At 40.0% G+C, this 21,536-nt stretch overlaps 1 protein-coding gene across 1 annotated transcript; it reads right to left on the bottom strand.

Moving 5' to 3' along the window:
* Positions 1 to 1,823: 1,823 nt before the first annotated feature.
* Positions 1,824 to 21,335, bottom strand: ELK4 (ETS transcription factor ELK4). Its single transcript, XM_082614680.1, has 5 exons — positions 21,148 to 21,335; positions 14,970 to 15,185; positions 12,950 to 13,825; positions 12,073 to 12,189; positions 1,824 to 10,077 (listed from the first exon to the last, which is right to left on the bottom strand). The coding sequence occupies exons 2-5, from the start codon at positions 15,174 to 15,176 to the stop codon at positions 9,979 to 9,981; spliced, it is 1,299 nt and encodes a 432-aa protein (XP_082470806.1). The 5' UTR covers positions 15,177 to 15,185; positions 21,148 to 21,335; the 3' UTR covers positions 1,824 to 9,978.
* Positions 21,336 to 21,536: the final 201 nt, after the last annotated feature.

Below are 21,536 nucleotides of genomic sequence, written 5' to 3'. Positions count from 1 at the left end.
AGGTGTGGGGCATGAGAGAAAGATGGGAATCAAGGATAACCCCAAAGGCATTTGACTTGTGTTATGAGCATGTGATAAGGCCATTTAACACTGGAAGACAACAGGAGTGCTCAAGAGTTGTTTCAGGAGGTGTTCATTTTATGATGCTATCTTGGATGTCAAGAAGGCTGATAGATATAAAATCTAGAGGTTAAAAGAAAAGTCAAGCCTGAAGATACAAACTTCGTGGTCACCTACATATAAAGAATGTTTAAAGCCACGGGACTGAATGAGGTCATCTAGGGAGTAAATGTAGAGAGCGATCAAAGATGGAGCCTTGGGATTCTGCAACACCAAGAGGTTTGAAAAAAAGAACAGGATCCAGCAGAGTAAATGAGAGAAGCAACCAGAGAAGTAGGAGGAAGTTCAGGAGAGAATGTGGTTTCCTGGAAAGCATGTGAAGAATATCTTAAGAAGGAGGAAGTAATCAGTGTTGCTACAAGGTCCCATGTGGACTGAACATCGGCCACTGGATTTGGCAATACGGAAGGTGACCTTGACTAGAGAGAGGTTTCTATCAAATGATGTGTATTCAAAACTTATGAGAATCATAAAATCAGCTCTGTTCCAGCAACCTCCTTGCCACGAATGCTTGCCACCTACCTTGCATAGCTATTAGAAATTATTGTCCCTGTTTCAGTTTTCATTATATAATGCCCTCTTATTGGAAAATGAAGTCAACTTCGTGGACTCCCTTCAGTTACAGGGTGTATTCCAGTTAAGTGCAGTGCTTTGTAGTGACAATCAATGTGGAATCTTACAACTGTTAATGATTATCTCCTACCGAATAATGCCAGCCCTGGAAAATTACCCAATATTAGGATATTTGTTTTATCATTAGATGCATCTATGAAACACAGAAAGTATTGATAATTGCAAAACAGACATTATGCCTCTCAAAAGAGGACGTGTCGGCAGTCAGAAAGGTTAGCAAATGGTGGATTAAACAGGTTTTTTTGAGTAAAAGATTTCTTAGGGCTTTTAGTATTCTAATATGCACTTCAACTCTCCAAGAGGTGAAGACCCCGTTTCCCAAACTTATTCGCCCTCATGGGACTACTGTTCTAGGCAATGCATTTTGAGAACATTGGTTTAGGGGAATCCAGCAGTCCTCACAAGTGGTTACCACCCACTGTGCTGAGTGAACCTTGCCCCATCATTGCCCCATCACAGCCATGTCACCAGGGCTAGTGAACTGTCGTCCCCTGCGGAACAGTCTGTTACCCTTATTTTCATCTAGAGATATGAAACAGAGCTCTGATGTGATTTTGCTACCTATTAACCCCACTTGCCCCCATGTATATTTTATCAGACCAGTTCTAAAAAGGCCTAACTTCATTTGCTGAACGAACTGAAGTCTCTAGTTTCTAATCTCAAAAACTACGTGAAGAAACAGAGCCTAGAGCGGAAATAAGCAAGAGCTGCTTCTTACAAAGGACTGAAACAAAAGAACCTGATTAAAAGTTAAATACTTTAAAAAAATGTAAATTTTAAAAGTAAAATACAAAGATTTCACAAGGCAAATAATTTTTCTAGCCAGTTAGTACTCTTTTAATTCCTTTTTATATCAACAATCATTTTACAGTTTCCCCTTTTCACTACCTATCTCAACACAGGCTTTAAATATTTTAATGTAGATACACATCAAATAGTTGAAGGCCAGGTTTTAATGATAACCTTTGGGAAAGCGGAACTCTCCTTACCCACATTTAGCATAGACAGGAATATAATACACAAAGACTACCTCAATAGATGTGAGAGGAGGGAAATAATTCAGAAAGTCATTTTGTTAAAAATATTTATTTAAAAAAATACACTTGTCCATATCAAGTTGCACATACATCTATTAACATATCTATATAATTTTGGACTTTAGTAAATTTGATACAGTGCTTTCTTAAAGCCAGCTTGCCATTATACAAAGCAGATTCCTCTGACAGTTCTTATATAAAATAGTTTTTAAAAATGTATCATCTTTCTAAAAAGATGCATATCATCATTACAGAATTTAACAATATTTTTGCATAAAACTTGAAGCCATAGAAAAAAAAGATCACCTGATTGGTTATTCAGAGCAACCCCTTACTATGTCTGGAGGTGCACTGAATATCAACTACACTTTTCCCTCCTAAAAGCAGCATATTATAAAGCCCTCAAAGTGCCAGCGCATATTCTTCCTCACCAACCTAAACTCTGTAAAGTTTTTTTTGCCACACACATGTAGAGCTGAAGGCTCCGGCTACAGCCATACTAATTACCCTAAAACAACATCCCTTAGTTTCCCAACACGTTAAGTCAGACTGCTTAGCTAGAAGATGTGGCAGTTTCTCTCCAGCTGCATCAACAATTAATGTGATTTTAATAAATGTTAGCAGTTACCATCATTTGAATTGCTTTTTTAGGAAAAAGAAAGTGATTTTAATACTTCGAAGGTCTCCCTCATGTAAATTAAACTGACATTAATCAAGACAAATTATTAATGACACTTTATCAATAATGCAGTCTTTTGGATAGGTGTGCACTGGCATTATATGTAAGTATTCTGTTTATACAAAAGTAGTGGATACTAGATATTATGAGCGATAGATTTCAATAAAATAAACAAGGGGAAAAATAAACAATGAAGTAACTGTCTTCTCAGCTGAATGAATCGGAGTTTAAGAAAAGCACCCTGACAAGTTCTTATTACAGAGGCCAAACTAAGACGCTGAGGTAAAAGAATACATCTCTCTGTGTTAACACCACAGCAGACATATGCTCTCTTTCTGACTTACAGATTGGGTGGGCGAAAATCAAAAGTTTAACAGTATCTAATTTTCAAGTGATATCCAACTTGAAGATCCAATAGGGCTCACAGAAAATTATTAGTTCTTCAAAGGACAAAATTGTACACTTTTTTAAAAAGCCAACTTGATTATCTAGTGTAAAGGGCAGAATTCTAAAAAACTAAGTCAAAAATTTTATTTGCCTCAAACCAAAGCCAACCAGTAGCAAAATGACTGGACTGAGTTTCATATTTAATCTTCCCTACCCACAAAGATAAATGAAACTGCTAGAAGGTAAAAGTGAAGAAATACATATGAGTGTGACTAGAAAAGGTCGAATGGCCAAACCAAATAAATAGGCCTCAAGTAATCAAAAATTAATTGCATTCATTTCTGTCTTTACAAATATGCATCTTAGTTCACTAATACTGAACAGGGAAGTTCATACAATATGCTACTTTATCACATAAGCAATGAATGTAATGTACACTTAAAGGCCCTTGGTAATACTGCCGTCAAAAAAAAAAAGTATGAAATGTCTTAGAAAGGACTGTGTCCCCTACCTGACAGACAATAAGCAACAATGATTAAACAGAAAAGAAACTTAAAGTTGGCGAATTCACAAAGTTGAGTATAATCCACCAACTGCAAACCATTAAAAGTCATACATTTCTACAAAGCAGAATATTAAAAGCTTGTAAATTATTTTAAAGCATCCTAGCCAAAACAGCATACCTTACAGAGCCTAGAATGGCTCACTGGGTAATCCATTTATCCCTTCTCCAAACAGTCAAGTTCCAGAAAACATAAACAAGCAATAAACCTTAACTTCCCTGACCCCCAATATCCTCAAGATGAAATTAAACAAAATAACCATTAAGTGCTTCCAGTTATTAAAAACAGAACAGTGCTAATAATGGTGTCCCAAAAAGTGCCAAGTGATTTCATACCAGCATATGGCATTCCCACCCCTGAACTCTAGGCAAGCTTGAATGATGGACTGGCTAGAACTCAGGCCCAGCCACAGGGCACCTCCCCACCCCCAACCCGTCCAGAAGATCCCAGGCCTGTCCTCGCAGGGCTCATAATCCTTGGAGGGGACAAGAACAAGAACGGGCCCTTATGAGATGGGAAACAAGGCAAAGCTGAGAAGACCATTCAGCCCAAGATACTCTGAGCTTTCTGCTAATGCTTTTTATGTACAGTTCAAAAGGATGAATAGGCTACAATGCCAGAATTCCTCCACCACTATATCAATCATGGTTAAATCTGGATTTTAGAAATACTACGTCTAGTATAAACCTCCTCTCTGAGAAACTTAGAACCCAACGTAACAAGGATTTTACACAGAAATGTAGAAATTTTTAGAAAGAACATTCTTAGTTGCTCAATAATACATGAATATAAGAAAACAGTTTAAGATGACTTTGCTTAGAGTATGTCACATGTAGCACTGTACATTATTTCTAAAGAGTAGACAAGCAATTAGTCTTTAAGGCCTATGATTCTATGCATTTAAAAAAACAAATGTGCAAGGCATTAATTTTTAAGAAGTGACAACTGCAAAGTGCAGCCAATTTTTGTTTTTAAGTTTTAGTATAAAATAGCCTAGGAACCATCCTAGACTAGGATGACCTATGTTCCCTCTGAAAAATAGATTTGTTTATACACATACACACAAACATATACTCAGTCAGTACATCCGTATATATACACACACATATATGCACTCAGCCAATCAGTATGACTTGGAAAGAAATGCTCTAGTTTCCCAAAATATTTTAAAATAAAAACTTAAGCCTCATAAAACTTCTTGATCTATATTATACTCTTACTATGTTTGATTGTATCCCTCATAAATTTTCTTGTTAAAGGTTTCATTTAAAACGTTAACAACAGCCTGAATTTCCTGGTTTCTATACAAAGCTTAGAGCCAACCTTTCCCCTCTCGCACAAACCACTCTGATTTCCATTTTCACAACAGCTAAGTGTGGACGGCAGCACCCTAGAAATTGCTATTTTCTGGCAGGCTGTCAATCTATCACGATTTTTTTTTTTTTCAGAAAAGTAGGTTGAAGAAACTGGCAGCTTCAAATGGAACATTTAGACTACATCAATAACTCACCTTTTCAGTTCTGCTCTGTTTACAGGTAAAAACATGACTTTCATCCTAACAGGTTCCACCAAGTACGAGAAATGAAATCAAACCGCCTTCTTTTCTTGCTTAATACGCCACCCCCCACAAGAATTCTAGATTTTAAGATTAAAACTTCAACTTCAGTAAGCAGAGTTCTGATGACACAGAGAAATATCAGGGCACCTTGTTTCAGGCAACGCCAGCAGCATTAAAAACAGTAACAACTGTTAATTTAATTGTTGACCCAAAACCAAGAAGATAATTAACCAAACACTTTCCGTTGAACTAATTCTCTGGTCAGAGTACCTGCTCAAGATAATTATGGCTGGCCTCCCTCCACTTCAGTACTATGAATTGAACAATTAAGTTCTCAATTCCATCCTGTCACACCCTCAGATCACAGACTACGTACTTCATGAAGACTCTAGTTTTCCTGTTGCTGTGGTCCTTCACTCAGAGCTCCAGGCTTCTGCACGGAGACCTGCAGTTGTTACCATACTTGTTTACACACCTAAGAACGGCACCTCAGCACAACTCTAGACTTCTGGCATGTGGGCAAATAAAATATATACAATAAATGGGGCTTCCCTGGTGGCACAGTGGTTGAGAGTCCGCCTGCCGATGCAGGGGACACGGGTTCGTGCCCCGGTCCGGGAGGATCCCACATGCCGCAGAGCGGCTGGGCCCGTGAGCCATGGCCGCTGAGCCTGTGCGTCCGGAGCCTGTGCTCCGCAACGGGAGAGGCCACAACAGTGAGAGGCCCGCATAACGCAAAAAAAAAAAAAAAAAAAAAAAAATATATATATATATATATATATACAATAAATGAAATGATAGATAGAACAGACCCATCAAGAAAATATTTATTTGTTCAGATGCCAAAATGTTACCCCAAAATAATAATAATAATAAAAAACTTACCAATGCAGCAAGAAAATGGAGGTTGTTATGTATTTTAACATAAGGCAACTTGAAATAGTTCTGAAATTGTTGGTAAAATGTAACATTAATAAGGCCAGAAGAAGTTTGAGAGCAGCTAGTAAAATAAAAGTAAATTATAAAGTCATACCTAATATGAAAAGGAAAGAGACAACAGGCTGTCAAAAATAATAAGCATGAAGCTCTGGAAAACATTTGGTAATGGGCTATTTGGCAACGTATAAAAAAGAAATTTCTTATGAGAAAGAAATAGGAAATTTCAGAAAGTTGATGACAAGCTCTGCTGAAAAATTCCTAATCTCTACTGGAGATTTTACATAAAAATCAAATCAAATACGTAAAGGATTTCCCCATATATCATAACCAAAGCTTCCACATTGTATTTTTCAAGATTAGACTGACAAACAGACCCTGAGTCAGGGGGCTTTAAAGTAGAGTACATGCCTCCAGGGGGGTGCACAAGACAATCTACTGGGTGCAGGAAAAAAATATTAGAACTTCTACTCAAGATTTATTTTTATGCCATCCTTAATTTCTGTTTTGTGTTATGTCTTATAGTGTACACAGGACTTTAGTATAGCAGTATATAACTTAACATATATACATATAAATTTGCAATAGGGTATTTGTGTTCAAAGCCTTTTATTGATCAAGGTGTGTGTTCAAAAAGGTTGGAGACTGCTTTTCTGAAATGCCAGTGAGTGGCTCTAATGTGCATAAATTCACTAGAAACATACAAAACTGCCTTTGAGAACTTTAGAATCATAACACGAGTTCTGAGATCAGGATGAAACAATGTCATTAGACTAGACATCACACAATGCCAAGTGTGAATGGAACTGAAGTGATAATATCAACAGCCTGCAGTTACAGCTCCAGAATTCCAAGCCTCTGATTTACGGTCTCCTCCAAGCCTAAGTGACACACAGTATGGAGAAAACTAAAAATTGTGCCATGTAAAGAGATTCAACAGTCAGTGCTGCCTTTTTTGATCTCTAATATAGTATGTAAATCTTCAAGGAATTGTAAAAAAAGATCCAGTGTAAAAAAAAATCCAGTACCCTTTTACTATAGGCTCATGGGCTTATTTTCCCCATCAAAATCTAAAGAAAAAAATTACTGTTACCTGTATTTTAACCACCAAGATGTAGAAAAATTAAACCTATATTTTAACTCAAAGAAGCATAAGGCTGACCTTTTGAGGGTTTCTGGTTCTTCCATCATGTATAAATTTTTAAAAAATCAATGGAAGTTTCCACCTTTGTTTGAACACATAAAATATGCCATGAGGAATATTATATCACAAAAGCACTGTGACAAACCAAAAAGAAAAAATTATTTTAGAAATTATGTGAAAATCCACCCTAGGGTGAAATAAGTGCAGTGGTTTGCTGGCTGAGTGTATGGCTCTGAGCCAACTGTGCGCCTCCCTTCTCAACTCCAAGGTGGTGGCTTAAAATCAGCCACAGAGGGAGTAACTTACATGATGGGAATCAGCAAATGCTACAATTTAAGGGCCTTTTTTCCCCTTCAGAGAGCCTGGTGGTTAAACATCTCGCAGCATACAACTGACTAGATATCGGCCAGAGCAAATGAAAAGTTAAGCTAATCACAGCAGAACTCGCAAAAACTCACTAAACCTGCTCCCCTATCTTAACTTGGGCTACTTTTGCCCACCAGCATTCATCCTGGCAAAGTGACTAGTGATGGATACCAGCTACCGCTACCAAATATAAGTCTCTCCAGTGAATACTGATCTTAAGTGGCATGTCACCTTTTGATGCTAAGAAGAACTCTGTGGATGTTCAAAAAAATACAAAACAGAGACTTTTCCAGGAAGGAGGTAGTTTACAAATAGAACAATCTGCCTCATACACTTGCACTATGGTTGCAGTTTCATTTCACTTAAAAAAGTGAACACATACATACACACAATCACACACACCAACTTCCCCAAAATAGTTGATCTCAAAGAGAAAGCAGATCATCCTCAACCTCCTAAGGCCCACACCTCTCAGAGACTTCTGGGAGAGGTTTATAGGCAGAGGACTCACTAAAACTGGTTCCTAGGAAGTTGCTTTGACTGAGTTTTAATGGTGCCCTTGGTTCCAGGCACCCCTGTGCTGAGACGGTTAATTATCAAAGATACTATCTATGAAAACAAACCAATGGCTTTTCTCCTTTGACTCAAAATAAGATACTTCTGTGCTTTCAAAATTTAAAATATCTAGTTAAATCAAGCCATCAATATTTACTTATCTAATGTACAAAATGTGAATTAACCTAATAAAAACTAGTCCAAAGTGCTGCTGAGCAGTCTAAGTTCAAAGAGGCATGCAAACAAAATAATTCAATGTGGGAAGAAAATCCAGTAGGTCTGTTCCCCATCACTACTGAACACTGCCTTTCAACACTGCTATTGCGTATCTCAGGAACAGAACTTCTCAGCTGATAACCACAAATGAACCAGTAACAGTCTCCAACACTACAAATATAAAGGCAGCTCCCTGAATACTGTCCTTCTGCTACTAAGGAACTAGCATAGACATCTTATGCTAGAGTTTCTCCATACTGTATAAAACAAAGTGAACTTTATATATCTGGAAGATGCTGGTTTATAGCAGTGTCACTTTGAGCCCTCAAGTCCTTACTACTCCCTTATTCCATTTACTTCAGGTGGTTAATTATAGGAACTATTTCTAGGGTTAAAAGACTAGTTTAATGGGCAGGGTGGCGGTGGTGGTAGCATATCATCTGATCCTGGACTTTAAAGCCAAGTTTTTCAAAAGACTCAACTGTGATGTTGGTATCAAATCAGTTTAGGGGATCAACAAATCTGTCTGCACCTGGCACTGATGACTCAATGGTAATATTTTATAAATTTGGTAGAGGTGAAGGCCTAAGTTTTTCACTACTGATATGAAGAATCCAATCCCTGTGTATGAGCGTTGCCGAATGAACTCTGCGCCTTCCTTAGGAAAAAAAAAAAAAACTCAAAGAAATAAGCATATCTTTACTTCACTACAGATTTGGAGGCTTCACTTTGCTTTTCATCTTCCTAATTACATTGTGAAAACTATCACAACCTCTAACGACCTTAAATTTAAAAGACAAATATACCGTAGAAAATGGGATAAAATGAACAGAGAAAAGGGTCCTTCAGGCCGGTACCTTCCAACTGAGAAAAGCCCTACGTGTTGTTTCAAGTTATTCAATTGAATCTTTGACTCAGAGATGCCTCAAAATTTCTAACCCCAGGTTCATCTCCCTAGAAGCCATCATTTACCATACTGCATTCCGTGGGTGTGTCATCAGACCACCTAGAGAGCGGATGACACTTCTGTGCCAGATATGGGGTCCCATGTTCTCACTGGTTGTTCCAAATACTGTTTTAAGTCCCCGGTTTAAAAATCTCCCTATGTGGGAATAAACTAGCTCCATGCTCTGTTGACAGGTTCAGACAAGATCACACATATGGCTAAGAGATCCACCCTGAATAAATGTAAATAAGGTGCCTTTTTGTGGAGTTGCTTACCTATGTTATAGTTCATAGCAAAACAGAATCTACCCAATAGTCCTGCTCCAATCTTACTTTGTGTGAATAGGAATGACTCTTTTTCCTCTACTGCTTATGCACAACTCAATATTCAACAGAGCACATTAAAGTCCTAAAGATATGGCCAATTTCATTTAACTAATATTTCTTTATATAACATGCTCAAAGCATAATTTTTTTCCTGGCCAAAGGGTCCCAATAAAGGCAGGAGGAGTAACTTTGTTCTTAATTCTCTTGCAAAGCATAGCTAGCTGCTAAACCCCACCAAAAATTTCTTTAACACAAAGTTCAAAATATTTTTGAAAAAGAAAGAAAAAGAGGGAGGTGGAGTCTGGACTCCAATTAAGGCATTTTTATACACAGTCTAACTTGAGTCCTATTCAAAGGGAATCCTAAAAAAGCATTTTTAATGGGGAATGGCAGAAATCACAATAGTCTATTATCAGCATTGTGATGTACCAATTGCTCACTTTAAATGTAATCATGTTGGGTGTCTTTCTATTTCTTTATTCCTTGGTTCTCTCATCCCACAAGTGCATAGGTTATGTTTTCTGTAGATCTGGGGAAAATGGGCCAGGGGTGGAAGGTCCATCCAGGCCAGACAGAGTGAACGGCCCATGACTGTTCAGCACAGAAGGAAACTGAGAAAGAAAATAAAACACATTATCATCCTATTATGCAACCCTAAATTTCACTTTCTGTCCCTATTATATTCCCTGAGGCAGAACATGACATCCACCTGCAGTGGCTCACAGGACAAAGGCAGTAATTGTTTATCATGGAAGAATATGATGTCACAAAAACTTTTAAAAAGTTGTTTGTCTTACATGTTAAATATTAACACCCTCCAGCGTACCTTGATGGAATGGAAAGACCAAACCTATACTTTCCCTCCGATGCTAAGGTACACAGGTTCACACTTGACTTCAAATGAAAGTTTTAGAAAGTTCAGTAAATGACAGCATGCGCTACAGAGTATAATTCAATTGTATAGCAAATCACAGACTATCAAAAAGAGATCCAGAGGAGATGCCCATCTCTTAACTGCTGCAAATAGTTGTAGGGTGCTCATCCTAGAAAAGGGCTCCCCATCATGTATTCTGAGACCAAATTTATATGGAGATTCCAGGCTGAAGTTACGTGAGCACTATGACTTTCTCCCTATAATTCAATTATCTGTTTGTGAGAGGCAAAGAAAAATGTAAAATGAAATATGGAAAATTCTCAACACTCTATTCAATAATTTATAAGTTCTTGCAAAAAACAAATTGCAGAAGTAGTAAGATTTTTAATTTTCTTTCTTTTTTTCCCCCCTCACCATTCCATTTCCAAAAGAACAAATGAAAATTTAAATTACAAAATCTAAGAAAATCTCCCAGGGAGTCACCCTTGAATAAGTGAATGAATCAACTACAAGAAAGCCTACAAGTTATAAAGTCTAGATGTCCTGGGCAAAATAATGGTTTAAAACTGTGAGACCGGGACTTCCCTGGTGGTCCAGTGGTTAAAAATCCACCTTCCAGTGCAGGGCACGAGGTTTCGATCCCTGGTCGGGGAACTGAGATCCCACATGCAGCCGAGCAACTAAGCCCGTGCGCCACAACTAGAGAGCCCAACTCGAGAGAAGCCCATGCGCTGCAACTACTGAGCCCGTGTGTTCTAGAGACCACGCGCCACAACCAGAGACGCCCGCACGCCACAACAAAGAGCCCATGTACTGAAACAAAGACCCAGCGCAGACAAAATAAAATAAAAATAAATAAATAAATACCTTTAAAAAAAGATTAATAATACCTGCCTTGCAGGATTTTAATAAATAAATAAATAAATAAAGCAAGCAAGCTGTGAGACCTTTCCTAAGACCTTGGTTAAGAGGTAATACAGGGCTTCCCTGGTGGCGCAGTGGTTGAGCGTCTGCCTGCCGATGCAGGGGACACGGGTTCATGCCCTGGTCCGGGAAGATCCCACATGCCGCAGAGCGGCTGGGCCCGTGAGCCATGGCCGCTGAGCCTGCGTGTCCAGAGCCTGTGCTCCACAATGGGAGAGGCCACAACAGTGAGAGGCCCGCATACCGCAAAAAAAAAAAAAAAAAGAGGTAATACAATATTCATTTTTAAAAATATATATATTTAAAATGCTGATGAATATCAATTCTGAATGGGGGGGGAAATGGGAGTATTTGATATACTATTCTCAAGAGTTTTCTCTATTTTTAAAAAATCCTCAGTTAAAAGGGGAAACCCCTCTAAAAAAAAAAAAATATATATATATATATATATATATATATATATATATATATACACATTTTCTCTTTTTAGAAAAGAGGATTTCTACCATTTAAAATGACCAAAAAAGAAATTGGATAGGCTCAAAAAATCTACTACAGTTTTAAACAATTCTTGGTCTAATTCAAATGTATGGGATAGTAAACAATGAAAAGGAAACTCTGCCGTGAATATTTATCTGAGTTGTTTGCTGGCCAGAAAATTAACACTTAGAAAGTCAAAAATAAATCTAAGGAATACTTATTAAGTAGAAGTTTTACAATGATTAACTGAAGAGTGGATACTGCCTTTTTGCCTCTTTCTTCATTTACCACACCCCAATTACAGAAGACAAGCTTTTATGTAATTTACCTGGAAAAGTGTGTTAGCACCTTGTAGCCTGGCTGGACTTAGGGGAGCAACAGGGCTGAGAGTACTCCAAAAGTGGATACTGGAGAGCAAGGGGCTCGGAGTCAGTAAGATGGGCGTCTGCAATACACAAACCAAAAATATAACTAAATGGCTTATCAGGATTATGTTTAGCCTTGTAATACACAAATAGCTCTGAATCCAAATATTGTCCTATTCTCCACTCCAAGTATGTCCAAGTCGGAAATCTTATCATGAGGAAAAACTCAGAAATTACTTTTACAACCCAGGTAAGATAAAGGTCAAAATATTTTCTAACCCATTTTTGGTAGAATCTTTTTCAAATAGAAAAACAAAACCAATCTGAATTTTGGTATGGAGAAATTATGGGTAACTGAGTCACAAACAGATTTTCCCCTTAATAATGCGTAGGTCTAGGAGTAATCTAACTATTTAAATGTTAGATGAGCAAGTTAAGAAATAGCTAATGAAAATAACTGCACAAACTTGTAAGGACCTCAGGATCTGTTGTCTTCTAACTTGAGATTATCACTGTTGTTTTATAAGACCCCCCCCCAAAAAAAAAGACAGAGAGAGAGAGAATATACTTATTTTCTTTAGGAGAAAGTGGAAAAACCAAATACTTATTTACTTGCAGAACAATGAATTTTTTAACACAATACTCCAAACCTTTTATTTTGACAATCCTAATTGAGGTGAGGAATTGGGTTACTTTCACAGGATCATATAACCTTCTGTAAGGCAAGCCTATGTAGCCAAATGAGAACCTGAGGTTATAAATTCTGGATTTGTTTTAAAAGGTGAGTAAAAACAAACAAAACAAAAAAAAATGCGGCACTAATAAGAAAGAGAGTGTTACCTGCGAAAAAAGTGCTGGCGTAAGAGAAGCTGTAGGGAGAGATGGGCTTAATATTCCCAGTGGGCTTGGATCACTGCCCGTGATCACCAGGGTTGGTGCCAGCTCTAACCCCTTGGGTTTCTTGGACCTTGATGAATTATTTGTTTTGTCCTTTTCTGGCAAAGCCAAATCCTGGTCTTTAGGCTCCAGGGACAAGTCCTCTGGAAGTTCCATTGGCTGAGAAGCCACTGATTCCATGTCTGTGTCCATGTCTGGGTTGGAACTCAGCGGTGGTGAAGGTGTTCTAGAAGGCTCCTGCAGAGGGGACACGGACGAAATAGGTGGTGTGGTGGTAAAAGCTGCAGTTACACTAGATGCAGAAGTTGGTGCTTCCAGAGAAGGCAGTCTGGGGGAAGCCAAATTCTCCAACGGTTGCACAGTTTCTTCTGAAGATGGAGAAATACTTGGGCCAGTTGAAACGGCAGCAGCAAGAGGTTCAACTGGTGGCTTTTTGGCAGGTGTGGTTACAAATTTGATAACAGATGGTGTTGGCTCCTGAGGAGATTTTTTCTCTGCCAGTTTCTCAGCTGGATTCTCAACCTTTATAGATTTGAAAAGCTTCCTGTTGGAGGAGTTCAAAGAGTTGAGAGTAAATGAAGAATATAAGCCAGAGTGTATGTAGTCATTGCGGCTAGAGGTCTTGGCACCAGGCTGTGGTGGCTTCTCTTTCCCGCCATTCTCCACATCTTTGGAACCGTTGCTGCTGAGTTCACTGACGCTTAAAGCTTCACAGTCTCCCTCAACCCTGCCCACTGTCATCGGATCCATGTTCAAAATCTCTGGGTACGAGACAAACTTGTACACAAACTTCTGACCATTCACTTTTTTAATGATATTCTGTAGATAAATAAAATAAACACTCTTAGACTTTCTTAAACTTTTCTTAAGCATTTCTTAAACTTTACCCACCCCCCATGAAAAAGCTGACCTAATGGGGTTCTCTATTTGATAGGTAGTTTACTTGAAAGCTTCAAAATCATCTAAATTTATCTAGCCATACCAAACACAGCTCCTACTGTTATGGAGTACAAGTTAAAAACATTTAAATGTCTTATTAACAACTGAACTAATATGTTTCATAAAAGCTGAAAGATTTTAATTGCTTAACACTGTCAGCCAAGTATCTGTATGAAGTCAAAAATTTCTGAACTGCAATCTCAAATAACTCCAAAGGTACAAGCCATTCACATCCTGAGGAAGCAAAAAGGAATTCGGAATATTACTTCTGCTAAGGTTCCTACTTCCTTCAGAAACTCCAGCTGTTTCTTACCTCATCTCTCCATACAGGAAAGCTGATAACATTAACCACTCAAAGGTGAAAGAAATTAAGATCCTCGCTTCTCACTTTAATTCTACCCATTTGATCCATTTATTTTACTTCAGTGCCCAAGAATGTATTCAAAATAATAAGAAACAAAAAAATTTTAACTAAGAAATCACATCTAGGTATTAACAGCTATTCTTTAAGGTATTAATTTGTGTTCCAGGTAAACTAAAAAGTAAAAATTAAGTAGAGCTAAAAAAATGAGTAAATATGAGACAATTTTTAAAGTGAATTATGATATAAACAAGAGTATTTATTCATCCTCAAGAATCTCAAATTTCCTTTTCCTTATTCCAACTCTATAATCATTTTTTCTTTAAAGACAACTGTAATTAGGAATAAAATATGAGCAATGGGAGTTGGGTACTGAATAAGAATTTGCAGAAATACACCTGGAACATTTACATCTTTCATCCTAATTCCAAACTGCTGAAGCTGTAAAATAAATTGAATTAAAATAAACCAGAACAGTGATCATTTCACAATGTATACAAATATCGCATCATTATGTTGTACACCCAAAGCCAATATAACTTTGTCAATTATACCTCAATTAAAAAGAATTTCTTTTAAAAAATAAATAAACCAGGACATTAGTACCTCTAACCTCACCAGAAGAGAAGGATCAGTTCTTGTTTTGAGGTGGATGTGTATTACCTTCACATAATAGTATCTGAGGGCTCGGCTGAGTTTGTCATAATTCATATTAGGCTTGTTCTTTCGAATCCCCCAGAGACGAGCCACCTCTTCTGCCTGCAAAAGCTTGAACTCCCCATTATTAGAGGTCCAGCAGATCATGTGATCGTTCTGAGGCTCCTTTAGGAGCTGAAGGAGGAACTGCCACAGGGTGATAGCACTGTCCATAGCAATGAGCTGAAAGAGGCATCGGATAAGATACACAATTAACAGCCAGCCGTATATGTTAGACACTGTTTTAAGTACTCTAACTGTATTAGACTAATTACTCATTTTATCCCCACAACAATCCTATAAGACAGATACTACTGCAGCCTCATTTTACACGTGAAAAAAATGGATTCATTAAAGAGTTAAGTAACTTGTCTAAGGTCACACACATAAATGGTGGAGCTGAGATTTAAACGCAGGCAATCTGGATCCAGAGTCCAAACTCTTAAGCATGCCCCGCTGCTTAAGAGAAGTCTTGCTGTGAGATAAAGCTAGTTTCATAAATTGCAGGAGCAGACTGACGAATGCCAACCAGTAGAGTATCACTGTTATTAAATTTTATCTTAAAAACTCATTGTCATATTCTCTGAGGAGACCACCATTTCAGCATCTATCTAAATTAGCCCAGCTGGTTTATTTGCCAGGATATGTTGTGTGTCTCAGGGTGGCCCAGAGGTATAGGGAATAATCTACTTTTGCTCCACTGGTATTTCTCCTCCAAATAGTTTCCATTATCATAAATGTAATTTACACATAAATTGGCAGCACTGAAAATTCAGCAAAATGTTCCCTAAGTTACAAGTCCTGTCACCATTCTGTCCACAGGGATTCCACCTGCATAGATCCTCCTTTGATTTGATTAGCAACCTTTATTTGATTATCAAGACTGGAACTGAAATACCTTTCAGTATCTCAAGCTTTAGGATCTTCCTATTTAGGCCAGAGTTTCCTAAATTCAGCACTATTGATATTTTGGGCCAGATTATTTTTTTGTTCCTGGACGCTGTCCTGTGCTTTGTAGTTTAACAACATCCCTGGCCTCTACCCACTAGATGCCAGTAGCACCTCCTGCCCAATTTGGCAATCGAAATGTCTGCAGACATTGCCAAATGTTCTCCTGGGGGGACCATATCATCTCAGTTAACAAACACTGGTTTAGGCAATGGAGCAGCAAGGAAATGTTCTCACAAAGTTATTTTCCTCACAAAAACTTCCAAACACCTTATTTATAAGGAAGAATATTTTTTTAAACATCTTTATTGGAGTACAATTGCTTTACAATGGTGTGTTAGTTTCTGCTTTATAACAAAGTGAATCAGCTATACATATACATATACCTCCCCCCTATCTCCTCCCTCTTGCGTCTCCCTCCCACCCTCCCAGGAAGAATTCCTTAGGGCAGAAACTCTGGCCATATATAAGCACATTCTAAAAAGTCTATAATTGAACCTTACACACACACAACACAAAAAACCTTCCCTTTTTTTTTTTTTTTTTTTTTTGCGGTACGTGGGCCTCTCACTGCTGTGGCCTCTCCCGCTGCGGAGCACAGGCTCCGGACGCGCAGGCCCAGCGGCCATGGCTCACGGGCCCAGCCGCTCCGCGGCATGTGGGATCTTCCCGGACTGGGGCATGAACCCATCGGCAGGCGGACTCTCCACCACTGCGCCACCAGGGAAGCCCAAAACCTTCCTTTTGAAATCTATGAATTAGATCTCACTGGATCAGAACAGGACTTAAACAAAATCAATTCTGTTAAAATACTGTAAAAACAGGTAAATTGACTACATCAAAATTTAAAACTTTTGGGCTTCCCTGGTGGCGCAGTGGTTGAGAGTCTGCCTGCCGACGCAGGGGACACGGGTTCGTGCCCCGGTCCGGGAAGATCCCACATGCCGCGGAGCGGCTGGGCCCGTGAGCCATGGCCGCTGGGCCTGCGCGTCCGGAGCCTGTGCTCCGCAGCCGGAGAGGCCACAGCAGTGAGAGGCCCGCGTACCGCAAAAAAAAACAAATAAATAAATAAAAAAATAAAAACCACACAAGATACCACTTCACACCTACTAGGATGGCTACAGTCAAAAAGACAGATGATAAGTGTTGGCTAGAATGTGGAGAAAAGTGAAACCCTCATACATTGCTGATGGGAATGTAAAATGGTGCAGCCACTTTGGAAAACAGTTTGGCAGTTCCTCAAAATACTAAACATAGAGTTACCATATGACCCAGTAATTCCACTCGTAGGTATATGCCCAAGAGAAATGAAAATATATGTCCACACAGACACTTACACAGGAATGTTCACAGTGGTATTCATAATACTCAAAAAAGTAGAAACCACCCAAATGTCCAACAACTGATGAGTGGACAAGCAAAATGTAGTATAACCACAGAGTGGAATATTAGCCAGAAAAAGGAATGAAGTACTGATATGGGCTACTTCAGTGGATGAACCTTGAAAACACTACCCTAAGTGAAAGAAGCCAGCCATTTATATGAAACATCCAGAATAGGCAGAAAGTAGATCAGTGGTTGCTTAGAGCTGGGAATGGAGAATGGGTGGGGAGAAGAAAAGGGGAGTGACTGTTAATGGGGTGATGAAGATATTCTAAATTTAGATCGTGGTGGTGGTTATACAACTCTGAATATACGAGAACCACTGAAGTGTACTAAGTAGGTGAATTTTATGGTATGTGAATTATATCTCAATAAAGATGTTTGTAAACAAACACTACAAACAATACAAAAGTTAGGCCTGAGAAACCTAACTCTATGTACAACTCACAAAGGGTCAACAATGTTTGCCTCCAAAAAGGGCAAAGATGAGGAACTATACTAGAAAATATGAGTTTCTGTAACTTTTCTGAGACATTCAAAAGTCCTCCAATTATCCTGTTATCACTTCGAAGCTGGTTATACAGAGATACTGTCATCCAAAAGTAGAGGTGGGAAAATAATAAAGAATAGAATAGGGGAGATGCCTCCCACATTTACAAACTTAATGGAGAAACTGAGGCCATGAATCTAAGTTTCTCTCATCACAGTCATACTCTGTTCATTAGGGAAACCACTTCCCTAGATGGATAAAAGCATTCACATCACCAGTGGGTTGTAAAGTATTACATTATTAGACACTAAGTGATAATAACGTACAAATATGAAATGCTACTTTAATGCTAAATAACTATGCTCACTAGAAATCATAGTTTCCCACAGCCTCACTTAAGCTGGGTTAAAATAGAGGTTTTATATTATATCCATCAAGTACTGGGCGGGGAGGTGGGGGGGCGGTCCCTGCCATTTCTCTGATTTTACTGCAGAGGCTTTTCTTCTGATAATGCCTGTTCATGGCAAGTTACTTTTTAACTACATATGTTTCCCATTTAAACAATTATCTGTTAGTCTAAATCTGTTACAACTACTTCCCAGTAAATTTTAGCTTAACCAGAGAACTCAGTCTCCACATTTCCAAACATCATCTTCATTATCAACAATGCTTACAGCAGTGTGTGAATATGTGTGAGAGAATGATAATGGTGATGTTGAAGCTAGAAAGGGGGGGAAGAGGGGAGAGGAGGAAAGAAGAAAGTGAACGGGGCAGAGAACTGGAATCTCAAGCCTATTACAAATTTGGTGCCTGTAATTCCATTTATTTTTGGAGAAATTCCCCAAACCAAATCCTAGAGTCTTAATGCCTATCATGCAGATAGTGCTTGAGCCCTACAGGTTTATAATGGCTAAGCAATACATGCAAAAAGAAAGAAATAACCATCAACATCTCCACAATGAGTACGCAAGTGCCATCCTGAGCAAATGGGAGGTGTTCCCAAGGTGGTGTGGGTTTACCTTCCACCTCTCCCTTTGGTTATTAGGAGAGAGTGTATACTGAGCCAAACGCTGGTGGGGCTGTTGCATACTGCAGGGCAGAACCCAACTGTGTGGAAAACGCTGCAGCTTCTTTACTGTACTTCACAGTGCATCGGGGATGGGAAATGGCTGTGAAAGAAAATGGGCACTGTGGTTTTGGACTTACATACTGGAAAAAAAATTTTCTTTTGCGAAAAACTAACAAAGACATAAAATGGACATCCTCTGTGGGTACTTTAAAGGAATATTTTACTCATTCAATTTTGATAAGTTTATTCTTTGACTGAAAAGGTGGTGAACCACTGGGCGTATAGTTAAGCTGAACCTCTTCATTTTAGTTCCTAAAAGTGTGCTATTAATATGAAATTCAACAATTTCTTCAGCCATAAAAGAGAATTAAAGGGAAAAAAGTTACAGAAGACAGTTATTTAAAATTACAAAAAGTGAAATAAAGTCAAAAATATTAATACTTTTATTCTCAGTCAAAAAACCCCCAAACCCTTTATTTTTCTTCTCACGAAAATCTCAGTTTCTACAATTACAGTTTTTTTCCAAAAGTTACAGGTTTTTTGTTGTTGTGGGGTTTTTTTGCGGTACGCAGGCTTCTCACTGTTGTGGCCTCTCCCGTTGCGGAGCACAGGCTCCGGACGCGCAGGCTTAGCGGCCATGGCTGACGGGCCCAGCCGCTCCGCGGCATGTGGGATCTTCCCGGACCGGGGCACGAACCCGTGTCCCCTGCATCGACAGGCGGACTCCCAACCACTGCGCCACCAGGGAAGCCCAAAAATTACAGTTTTAAAAGAGATTTTTAGTAGAAGTATAATGAAGGATGTAAATACTTAACTGATCCAAATGAAGGAATCTGATTTTTGAGGGATTAGTGGAAAACATAACTGATTCTAACTTAACACTTCAAAGATAGTAGATTAGTCCCTGTGCTAAAATGAAAGGAGCATGTTGAAGTAACTCATTAGGGAAAGGAAGCCTCTATTAAGTGAAACCTTTCCCACCCTAAACATGTTTATAATACACATAGTCCAGTTGCTGTGGTGACCCATGGCCCAACTATTTTTCAGAAACAGTAGCTAAGACCCCAGAAATAAATGTCTCCAAATTCAGAGTGCTGCTTAAGTAAAACAAAGGCAAATTATGAAATGTATCAAGACTAGTTTTGACTTAAAATCATCGTAGTTGTCAAAAAGTAATCTGGTGTATCTAACTGTACAGTATCCTATCCTAACAAAATATTAAGAGTGTACTGTTACATTACCCTAAAACTTAAAAACAACATTTCCCTAAATGGATTCCACTTAACGCAGTTTTAACATTTAAACAAAATTAAAGAGGGGAGAGTTCCTGAGGGGGAAAACTGAATCACAATACATTTTAATGAAAACACCACTGACTGTCTTAAATATTGAAGCACCAAGTTTTCCACGCAGTGGGGCGGTGAGTGGGAGATGGCAAAGAGGGAGGGAGGCGCTGATCCACCAACCAAAGAGATGGGTGAACCGTTCTAATGAGGAATAAAATTCCAGTCTTTCTTTAAATGCCCTAAACTTCAAATAGCAATTGCTTGGGAAAAAGCCAATTGTGTATCGTTTGACTACTTCAGTCAACAATGCCCTTTATTTCCTGCCAAAGCCAGTTAATATTCAGCCCCCAAAAGATATTTCCAATTGATCTTCTTAGGAATGAAGAAGCCACCAGCCTCGCGGCAGCTGTACATTAAGCGGAAAGTAAAGAGGGGAGGGGGTTTGCGGGAGAGAAATAGAAAAAGAAATGAAACTTGACACCGGATGAATAGCGAGCCTGGGGAGAGGAAGAGACACGGATGACCGTGTGCCCCCGAGGAGTTCAAAGTCCGGGGGAAGAGCCGCAACCTCACCGGGCCTGGGTAAGCACTGAATTACTGTACTTTCACTTTCCAACTTCCTGTCGATACAGAAAGTCAGAATTGCTCTCCTCTTGCCCCCCCAAAAAACCATCACTGCCACCTTTTGCCCCAGGGACCTCGCGGTACCAAATAAGGGGCGAAGAGAGCGGAGAGGGGCGCGCCGCATCTACCTGCGCGCCTCGGGGCTAGGGCCGCCTGAGCGGGCGGGGCGGGGCAGGGGCGGATCCCTAGGGGAGCGCGCGCCGCAGCCCCCGCGCCCGCCCTCACGCGCTCGTTTCCTGTTGTGCAGCGAGCCCCTAGCCCCCGCCCGCGTTCCCCGCCGTTGGGGGGGCCTCAAGACCCCGACGGGGCGCGGGGTGGACGGGGCGTGCGGGGCTGGCCGCTCACCGAGGCCGCGCGCGGGGCTCCCTCTGGGTCTCCGCCTCGAACACGATGCTCCTCTCCGCCCGCCGCCTTCTCAAGCTGGGAACTCGAGGATGGCGCGGCAGCCGCTGCGACCCCCGCGGCGGAGCCGGAGAAGGCGCCGGCGGCCGAGCCAAGCCCGCCGGGTGCCCGCAGCCGCCCGCATCTCCCGCCGCCGCCGCGGCTACTCGTGCCCCGCCCTCCCCGCCCCCACACGCGGCGGCGGCGGCGGCGGCGGCGGCGCGGGTCGTCGGGGCCGCTACCCGCCGGGCGCGCGCTCGGGGCGTTCCTAGCCGCGGCCAAGCTTGCCAATCGCTCCGCGGCCGCCGCCACTCTCAACTCCCCCGGCTGCGTTGGGGTCCCTCCCCGACGCC

The sequence above is a fragment of the Mesoplodon mirus genome (assembly GCF_964341445.2).
Source record: "Mesoplodon mirus genome assembly, chromosome: 3".
Classification (NCBI taxonomy): domain Eukaryota; kingdom Metazoa; phylum Chordata; class Mammalia; order Artiodactyla; family Ziphiidae; genus Mesoplodon; species Mesoplodon mirus.
This window is presented reverse-complemented; position numbering and strand designations above follow the sequence as displayed.

Bases quoted from the DNA above. Each gene is read 5' to 3' on its own strand.
- ELK4 (XM_082614680.1), bottom strand. From the start codon at position 15,176: ATGGACAGTGCTATCACCCTGTGGCAGTTCCTCCTTCAGCTCCTAAAG. The intron at 13,826-14,969 runs GTAATACACATC...ATTTATCTACAG, and splicing joins TCAGATACTATTATGTGAAG to AATATCATTAAAAAAGTGAA. The intron at 10,078-12,072 runs GTAAATTACATA...TTTCTTTCTCAG, and splicing joins GTGCTAACACACTTTTCCAG to TTTCCTTCTGTGCTGAACAG.